Source organism: Lycium barbarum, chromosome 2, assembly GCF_019175385.1.
Source record: "Lycium barbarum isolate Lr01 chromosome 2, ASM1917538v2, whole genome shotgun sequence".
In the NCBI taxonomy this organism is placed as follows: Eukaryota; Viridiplantae; Streptophyta; class Magnoliopsida; order Solanales; family Solanaceae; genus Lycium; species Lycium barbarum.
In genome coordinates this window covers 145,366,578-145,376,352 of record NC_083338.1, presented here as the reverse complement: position 1 = coordinate 145,376,352, position 9,775 = coordinate 145,366,578, and the positions used below count along the sequence as shown (strand labels likewise).

Genomic DNA, 9,775 nt, shown 5'->3' with positions numbered 1-9,775 from the left:
ATTTCTATACTTACTTGTAGTGTGTGCATTAGGCTATGAACACTATCAATATCCTCTCTATTTTTTCCGTTTTTTTTGTGGGGGGTGGGGGGGGGGGTGCTGGGGGGTGGGGGTGTTTGCTGTTGTGTTAAACTATACCAAATACATAGTTAATGGCAATTTGGATCAAGTCCTCACGAATTTCTCAAAAGATTTCACTCAGTAGCTTTTTTTTCTTTTCCGCTATCAATATAAAATTTTGTTGCTGTAACCAACATGGACATCACTCGCAAACAGAAAGAAGACACCGTTAGGTAATAATTAAGACATTCTCAAAATGTTGTTAGAGTACTTCACATGTTTACGAGATTTCAACTCTTCTAATTTCATTTAATTAAAATGAATATAAAAAGATTCTTTAAACTTCCCTTCACTATATTTACTCTCCTACTTTTTTAACACACTTCATCTCTTACTCTCAATTAATTTTATTTTCTTCTTCAAACATATTTTCTTGAAACATCACTAAAATATGTATGCGCATCATTTATGAATTGTGGGACATAGAAGATGCACCTATGTCCGCATTACAACCACAATACTCGTTACGTGAAAAATTAGAGCAAGTCTTTATGTCTGATGTTAACAAGTACAATAAGCTTGTTGTTTTCTTCTTAATATTTTTTCTTCTTAATATTGGGTCAGTGACCTTCCTTTTATCTTCTTATCAAGGGTTTCCCAATAGTTCTGAAGATGAATTATCAAGGTGTTAGATTGTTAAATCCAATAGCCCGCTAGGACTAGATCAGATCAGCCCGTTTTGACAGCTCTATATAATACTAATGAAAAAGGTCTAAATCAGGGACCTAATGGTCTGCTTTTTGCGTACAGGTAAAGAAGTCTTGTCCTTATGTATTTATTATGTTTTATTTTTTAAAAGGAGTCATATAATTAATATAAGTATTTATAAAGGAGTGACCATTTACCATGGTTCTATTTTTTGTTTAAAAATAATCTCATCGAAGCCTCCTTTCATAGTTTTTGGTTATGAAAACACCAAATTAATTGCTACATTATTGAGACTTGTGTAATACTATAGATCGTTTATGCATATGATCATTAAATATGACGGGGAAACCTGCAATTGGTTATCTTGGATAAAGATTGAATCTTCAAAATTTAATAATTCAATATTATCTGCTCCAATATCTCAACTAATATTTCATTAGCTGTTTGATAAGTTAGAGTGATTCAGAAGCTCAAGTAATCCGGAAGTTGTCTCTTTTTACTGACAACACAAAAACAATGTGAAGAATATATAAGTTTATTTCATAATTAATGTGTTACAACATCACATTTAAAAAGACAATTAGTTAAGAGATTATTTTATGTCCTGTCAAAGGATCCACTCTTATACTTGTTGCAACAATTGGACTTTTGACTATGTATTTTCCTCCAGTTTCCACCCAGCTCAACGAACCATAATCCACAGTATCATCCATAATTATTGGTCCTTCTATCCTTAGCTTGTAGCTTTGCTTTTCATACTTCTCTTTGAAAATCAACTTATCAGGTACAACACTAACTTTAAATTTACCCATTGGAGTGAGCTTTGCTGTATACACTGATATACCATCTTGTAAATTAGTCACTGTTCTTTTGAATTCTTGAATCCTTTTAGGATCCGACTCGCTGCTGTTCTGATTGAAATAGCCAATGAAAGATGGATAGTTTAAGTCCAATGATGGGTTGGAGCAAGTATAAGAGGAGGATCTTGTGATGGTCTGTATCTGTTTGGATGTAAAGTTCAGTCCACAGAGGAGATTAACATAATCTTGTGGTGTTGCATCATAGATGAGCCCGGGATATAGCGCTTTGTTTGGATCAATATGGCCAGCTCCCATGGCTAGAGGAGTAGCAGCAGCATTCTTTTTACCTGTCGAGACATAATATGATTAAATAATTAAAATTGTGTTCTCTCTAATAGTATAAGCTTACACAGTTCAACATGGTATCAGAGCATGCAAGAAGTCCGAGGTTCAAATCTCACATTTCCACATTTTTGGTATATGAAAAACAAATCAAGGGATAATTACAATTTTGGACAGCTCAAAAGAATACTAGCCAACAAATGTATAGGTTTTGTATATTAAGTATAAATATACATACAATATACAAATGTATACATAAAATATACGTATAATATACATAATAGACATATAATATACATAATCAGTGTATAGGGATTGTATATTTTGGCTAGAGCCCTTAATTAATTTCGGTTGATAGGTCAAAAATCAAACTTTTAGATGATATGGTCACACAATTCAACATTACCTATGTCTTGGATGGGGCTTTCTGTGTTGTCCAATACATAGGCTGTGGTCATCATGGCGGACCGGATAGCAGCAGGGCTCCATTCAGGATGTGCTCCTTTTATAAGTGCTGCTACACCAGAAGCATGTGGACATGACATTGATGTACCAGATATAATATTGAAGTTACTAAAAAGTTTTCCTGAGGTAACTTCAGTAACCGGTGATTGTTGTGGCCATGAAGCTAGTATTGAGGCACCAGGAGCCATGAGGTCAGGCTTGAGAATTATCGGACAACTTGGTGATGGTCCTCTTGAACTATAGCTAGCAACTTTTGGTGCTGGTTTAGCACCAATGTGTGTCACTTGGAATGCAAGTTTCGCGTTAGGTGTAGAGTCACTCTTAACGTACTCAAGAACTTTATCACCCTCTTGAGAGTTCAAAAACACCGCTGGAAATTCACTTTGGAGGTAGAATTCCAAGTCAGTTGAGTTAGTTATGAAGACAGCACCAGCAACTTTTGAATTTCTTACATTGTAGACGTGCTCACTGACCGAATCATTCTTGTCAAGGCAGACTACTATTTTATGAGCATTTTTCTGCAGTTCCTTATCATCCTGGCAATCAATATAGATAATGGAGCTTTCACTTGAACTAGAATTCCCGGGATAAAGTGATAAGCCAGTGACCGAAACTCCATTTCCAAGTGTTAATGTGCCAATAAACTCGCGGTCAACTGTGCCAGCAGCAACTGTGAGCACCCAAGGTGTTCCATTGTGCAAAGTTTCATAATAAGGCCCTTCATTTCCTGCAGATGTGGAAACAAATATGCCTTTCTCCAATGCAGCAAATGCAGCTATTGCAACAGGATCTTCGTGTAGTGGAGTCGCATCTATGCCTAATGACAAAGATAAAACATCTACACCATCTTCAATTGCTTGATCCATTGCAGCAAGAATATCAGACAAAAATACACCTTCTTCCCATAAAGCCTTGTACATGGCCACATGAGACTTTGGTGCTATGCCAGTAGCAGTGCCAGAGGCATAACCGAAATAAGTTGCACCCTCTACATGACTTCCAGCAGCTGTGGAAGAAGTGTGAGTTCCATGTCCATCTGTATCACGAGCAGAATTCATCGAAATGGTAAGATTCGGATTGTTGGCAAGTAGGCCTTTATTGAAGTAACTAGCGCCAATGAGTTTCTTGTTGCACAAAGAGGAATTGAACTGTGTGCCACTTTCACATTTTCCTTTCCATCTTGATGGTACTTCAGTCATCCCATCATCAATATAGCTTTTACTCTCTGGCCATATCCCAGTGTCAACTAATCCAACTATGACATCTTTGCCATAATCGGACCTTGGCCATACACCAAACTCAGAGTTTAGGCCAAGGAATTTGGATGTGTGAGTTGTATCAATTTTAACCGACATATCCTTAATCGAAGAAACATAGCCTGGAGAATTTTTTATGGCTTCTAATTCAGAAGGAGAAAGACTTGCACTGAAACCATTAATGGCATTAGTATAAGCATAAACTAGTTTAGAGGACAAGAAGTCTTTGCTACTTGTACTGCTATCTGATACAGAAGAAAGTGTTGCCAAGTACCAATTATGATGGCCAGAAAAAGCTTTTGGCATGGCTGACAAATCCATATGAATGATATAAGTTTCTGACTTTGCTAATTGTACTATAGAAATCAAGATGGAAAGCAACCAAATACACAAGGCAATATGATTTGCCATGTTGAGTAATATATTGAAGAAGGGTATTTTTCTTGAACATAAGGTAATTTACTTATATAGAGGAGTGAGAGGTATGGGAAGCCAAAAAATTCCCTTACTTCCAAATTGTCCATCACTTTGTCCATAATTTCACTATGTACCAAACTGGCATATCATTGGAAGCTTGCAACAATTTCAACTCTGCACCCCTCTTCAATAATTCTCCATCTATCATTGTCAAAATTTCTTTAGTCCAAGACCTGTAGTTTTCTGCTTTAATATTGGAATAAAAATTTTCTTGCCTGATTAATCAACCGTTAAATCTGTCGATAGACGTCTTAAGTACTCATAGTGCACAATAATGGGAGTGGATCCCTCATACATAGTGCCATTTCCACCAAAAGTAAAGAAGACTGACAATTCCATGGACAAGAAGTGGTACACCAGTTTATGCTGATTATGAACCAGGATCTATCAATTAACTGATCATACAAAATCTCATAAAATACATACGGTCTGCTTAGTTATCCTAAATCCTCTAGATATACATTTTTTTTCTTTTAAACTCTTTCTCCATTCCTCCTTTTATCACCCTTTGCTCATTTTGATTGTGACAACCAATATCATAGCCATGGGCAAAAATAGTAAAGGAAACAATATATGGCTCTGATTGCCTTGATATGGTTCCATTAATCATGATGGACATTGCTTACATATGATACGGACAAAATTGTTAAAAGTATGTGGGGAGCCACCCATGTGTTTTAACTAAATAGAAGATAGGAGTCAGAGTCACTAGTCAAAATGCCAAAACCATTTGATACAGCAAGAATTTTAGGTTGTGGAAAGTTCTTCCCCCTAGTAATATGAAGTCTTGATAATAAAGAAGACCTTAAAAGACAAAGAGTCTTCATAAATACTGCATAACAAGAAGATCTTCATTTTTTTTTTTTTGGTTGGTTTCTTAAGTAACTTTTTGAAGAAAAAGGGTCTTGAACATGACAAAATTAAAGGTATATTGTTTGGTCACGAGTCGCTTCAATATATGAATCTGCAAAGACGAAAGAAATAGTTACAAGAGTTTAAGTTCTATGCAGTTAGGCATTAAAAATACTACATGATTAGGTCACTTATAAAATAATTATAAGTAGTAAGTAATAATTATGATAAGCATTATCTGGCAACTGGATAGAAATGATAACTAACCTGGTATGAAATTTTAAACTATATTGATAGTGTAAAAAATCTTCTACACTGTACTCAACAAGTATATCCTTGATACCACTGTCCTTAATTTGTAATCCAAATAGAAGAGTTTTCTTATTCAATAAAATGAACCAAAATATTACGTTACCTCTTACTTGAAAGAATCTCCAACTAACTGCGATACTAAATTTGAAAGAAAACGTGCGAGTTTTCTTATAGAAAAACAGAACCAAAGCAATAAGTGACCGATTAGTTGAAAGAAATCCTTCAACCAGAAATTATGTAATCACTAAAGACAACATAAATTGACACATTCCTCATTTTTGTTTCCATAGCTAAAAAGAGATAAAGAAAAAAGAAAAAAAGGCATTATCCTTGCCCTTGGAGTGGTAAGTTGTAACTGTCATTACCCAAAAAATTGTTTTTTCTCCCCGAAGGAAAAGGCAAAGGAATTTCAAGCACGTAACTGAGAATAATTTAGTTATTGAAATACAAGGCAGTAGCATGTTTAATAACAAAAGTTGAGTCACTAACTTGTATGAGGGAATCATGTGAACCTAGACCGATTATATGAATTGATTAACAACAAAAAGAAAGTGTCTGCTGAAGGGATGGTTGTTCATACATCAAAAGAAAAATACGAAAAAAGAGCATAAAGAACAATGAAAGGAAACTTCTGATTCAGGATTTATTTATTTATTTATTTATTGGTATAATAATCTGGTATCCGAAATTTACTAGTCCTACGAATCGAGATTCGCGTCAGGTAGACTTCTGATTCAGAATTATAACTTTAAATTCCTCCATTTTGATATATCGCTCTAGTTATTTATGTACCTATTTTTAGGTGATTACCAAGTATGAATCATTGGCGCAACCACAATTGGACTTGTCACAGCATGAAGACCAATTACATCCACCCAAGTTAAGGATCCAAATACAACTTCTCCAGTTTTATTGCCTCTATATTCAACTATCAATGTATAACTTAGCTTCTCATACTTGCTGGTGAAGAACAATCTTGGAGGAGCAACACTAATGAGTGTGTTCGATGGCACGACCATATTAATAGAATAGTTAGCAGGTCCATTTCCTACGTTTGTCACTGTCCTTACGAACTTCTGACTCAATGTTGTTGCAGTTTCACTTGTGTATAGCGCGATGAATGATGGGTAGTTGAGATCCAAAGATGCATTTTGACAAGTGTAGGCTGATGACCTTGTAATTGTCAAGATTTGCTTCCGAGTGAAGTTCATGGCGCATAACAGGTTCACGTAGTCTTGTGAGGTGGCATCATAGATAAGCCCTGGATTCAGGGCGAAGTTTGGATTAACTAGCCCTGCTCCCATAGCCAGAGGAGTCGCTATATTATAGTCTAGGCCCGAATCTTTAATGGGAGAATTTGTGTTGTCAATGTTGATGGCACCAGTGATCATGGCAGATCGAATTGCTGCTGGACTCCATTCAGGATGTGCGCCTTTAAGAAGTGCAGCAATGCCAGAAGAATGTGGACAAGCCATGGATGTTCCTGAAATTAGAGATGGCAAAATTAGCCCATGAAAACATGACCCGCCCAACATACCCAAGCTTGGGTTGGTCATTGACCCACCCATTTATTAGCTCAGCACATCAAATATTGGGCTGATATGTGGTCCAAATTGACTCATGAGAAATCTTATCCAAATATTTTCAGAATTTTTTTTTTCTTTTAATTTGATATGCTATGTATAGTCATAATAAAGAAGAAAAAAAATAGTTTTATTAGGTACTAAAAGATTATAAAGATCAAACAAAGAAATTAAAACTTAGTAAGAATTGAACGGGTTGAGTTATGAACCGTTTTAGCTCATTTCAGCCCAAGTAACTTTTGGACTGGTCAATAACCCGCCTATTTATTAATTCAACCCAATTTGATCCACCCAATTCAGCCCAACCCACCCATTTGACACCCCTACCTGAAATCATGGTGAATTCATTGCTCAATCTAATATCCGGATATATCGAAGCTGCATAAACATTGGGAATCCAGGATGCTAAGACTAATGATCCTGGTGCCATTATGTCTGGCTTCAAAATTCCTTGACAACTCGGTGAAGGACCTCGTGATGTATAAGATGCAACGACGGGTGCTGGTGTTGATCTCACAAATGTCTGTTGGAAACTAATACTTGCAACAGCATTGGCACCGGATTTAGCATAACTGATTACAGTTGCACCATCCTTAGGGCTGATAACAACACCAGGATACTCAAATTGTTCATTCTGGAAAATGTTCGGATCGTCAGTGATATATATAGCAGCAGGGGCGGAAGATCGAGCAATGTTGTCAATTTGATCAAAGACATATCCGTTTTCGCATATGATGATTCCATAATTGAAGCTGGATAGGGAAGTTGAGTTGCAACTCGATATTGACTCGTTGTAGATAAGTGGTAATTCGTTGACAAGGGCGCTAGCAGGGTACATTGACCATCCAGTAATCACTTGCCCATTTCCAAGAGTCAATTTTCCAGAGAGGACGCGATCGACAGAGCCAGCAGCAGTAGTCAAGACCCATGGGATTCCATTATGCAATCTTCCAGGAGTGACACCTGTTGACAATATGTCTCAGTATATCACAGAAATAAAACAGATTGCTGCATTATCTCTAAAAGATTTGCAGAAAATCAGTTTATCAGTAGCTAACTTTTCGTATTTCAAATTGTTTTCTGTGTTTCCTGAATTTAGGAGTTAGTTTTCTCTTTCTTTGTGATTTGGTTTCAGTAGCATATTTTTCTATTTTCGTTTATGAATTGAAGCTATAAATGTATGTCTCTGAGTTATTAATGAAATAATTCCCTTTGACTGCATAGCCAATATATTTCTCTCAGCTTTTCTCTCTAAGTTTCTTTTGTTACAAACCAACAATACCTGCATTTCCCGCTGAAGCGGAAACAAGAATGCCCTTCTCCGTAGCACTGAATGAAGCTATGGCAATAGGGTCTTCGTACAATGGAAGATTGTTAAATCCCATAGAGATGGATATCACATCGACACCATCAGCGACAGCTTGATCCATACCAGCAAGCACATCAGCAGCGGAGCGTCCTTCATCCCAGAGGACCTTATACATAGCAAGCCTAGCACGTGGCGCGACCCCTCTTGCTGTGCCCGTTGCATAGCCAAAGAACGAAGCACCCTCCACATAATTTCCACCAACGGTTGATGAAGTATGCGTGCCATGACCGTATGTGTCCCTACCTGAATTCATGCTAATAGTGATATTGGGATTCATAGCTTTAACTCCTTTGTTGAAGTATCGAACACCAATTAACTTGTTGTTACACATTGAAGCATTAAATTCTTGTCCAGGCTCGCATATACCCTTCCACCTTGAAGGAATATCAGTGATTCCATCATCCTTGAAACTTCCACTCTCTGGCCATATTCCACTGTCAATAACACCAACAATCACGTCTTCCCCGTAATCAGAAGCTGGCCATAGTCCTGACTCGGGATTAAGACCGAGGAATTCAAACGTGTGAGTTGTGTCAAGAGTGACCATTTTATCAGCATAAGCCGAGACAAAACCAGGCAACTTTTCAAGAACTTGTAATTCATTTTCGGACAAGACAGCACTGAATCCATGAAATGCATTGTCGTATGAATAAAGAACCCTTGTCGGATTGGAATAACTTTCAGTTGTTGTATATTTCAACTTGACAGTTTCAAGAATTGAAGAGTGCCATTGCTCATGACTAGCAAATGCCTTGGGCATGAATGACTTGTCCATATGGATAATGTAAGTGGTTCTTTTTTCTGAAGCTGAATTAACGAAGAGGAACCATGAGAACAATAGACAAAGAAGAGGAACCCCTTTAACTAATCCCATTTTTAGATTTACTTGCTTCAAAAATCAGTTTCTTGTCTTACTTTCTTCATCTGCTCCAGTGTGGACATATTTATACAAATGCCATGGTGTTGTTCTGCTTAGAAAACTTATTTCAAGAATCTGAGGACCAATTTCAAGCATCTGATTACCTCGGACGGCCTTAAGCTTTTGGGGTTTATTCTTAAGTTGGATTAAGACCATTTTGTTTTAATTCATAGTTTAGATGCATAGTAATCTTACTGATATAATCCTCCATCACTATTATATGAAAGAACCTACGCCTCATCATTGTTAACTATCTTGGCCGGTCAAAAAAAAAAAAAAATTACCATTTGTTATCTTGGCCAGTCCAATTTTGTTATTTCCAAGATGGATATGTTCCTATATGGCTATCTTTACTATTTCTCCATAAAACTTCAAGCATATGCTAGTAAAATAATGAGTTGTCTATTTTTTCCTTACACTAGATTTCATAATAGATTTGGAAATTGGCTGATAGAAAACTTATCACAGTTGTACTCTGCTTTTTAAATGCTTATTCTTTTGTCTGGAAACCTTGGAAGAGATGTTGTACACTAGGCGAGCAAAAATGGAACAAGTAAGAAAGTTCGGGATGCGACATTCCTTTGTAATTCACTATTCGGTAATCAAGTGGAAAGTCCACATCAGAAGACTTT

General features: G+C 36.6%; 2 protein-coding genes across 2 annotated transcripts; both read right to left on the bottom strand.

Moving 5' to 3' along the window:
- Positions 1-1,287: 1,287 nt before the first annotated feature.
- Positions 1,288-4,564, bottom strand: LOC132627843 (subtilisin-like protease SBT3). Its single transcript, XM_060343435.1, has 2 exons — positions 2,317-4,564; positions 1,288-1,915 (listed from the first exon to the last, which is right to left on the bottom strand). The coding sequence occupies exons 1-2, from the start codon at positions 4,040-4,042 to the stop codon at positions 1,353-1,355; spliced, it is 2,289 nt and encodes a 762-aa protein (XP_060199418.1). The 5' UTR covers positions 4,043-4,564; the 3' UTR covers positions 1,288-1,352.
- A 1,220-nt stretch (positions 4,565-5,784) lies between these two features.
- LOC132623340 (subtilisin-like protease SBT3) lies at positions 5,785-9,098 on the bottom strand. The gene is made up of 3 exons (XM_060338086.1): positions 8,138-9,098; positions 7,183-7,818; positions 5,785-6,755 (listed from the first exon to the last, which is right to left on the bottom strand). Exons 1-3 carry the CDS (start codon positions 9,096-9,098, stop codon positions 6,079-6,081), a joined length of 2,274 nt encoding a protein of 757 aa, XP_060194069.1. The 3' UTR covers positions 5,785-6,078.
- Between the last annotated feature and the right edge of the window lie 677 nt (positions 9,099-9,775).

Coding starts and splice junctions, on each gene's coding strand:
- LOC132623340 (XM_060338086.1), bottom strand. CDS start 9,098: ATGGGATTAGTTAAAGGGGTTCCTCTTCTTTGTCTATTGTTCTCATGG. Junction 7,819..8,137: donor CGCTTCAGCGGGAAATGCAG/GTATTGTTGGTT, acceptor TATTGTCAACAG/GTGTCACTCCTGGAAGATTG. Junction 6,756..7,182: donor TGAATTCACCATGATTTCAG/GTAGGGGTGTCA, acceptor CTCTAATTTCAG/GAACATCCATGGCTTGTCCA.
- LOC132627843 (XM_060343435.1), bottom strand. CDS start 4,042: ATGGCAAATCATATTGCCTTGTGTATTTGGTTGCTTTCCATCTTGATT. Junction 1,916..2,316: donor AAGCCCCATCCAAGACATAG/GTAATGTTGAAT, acceptor ATGTCTCGACAG/GTAAAAAGAATGCTGCTGCT.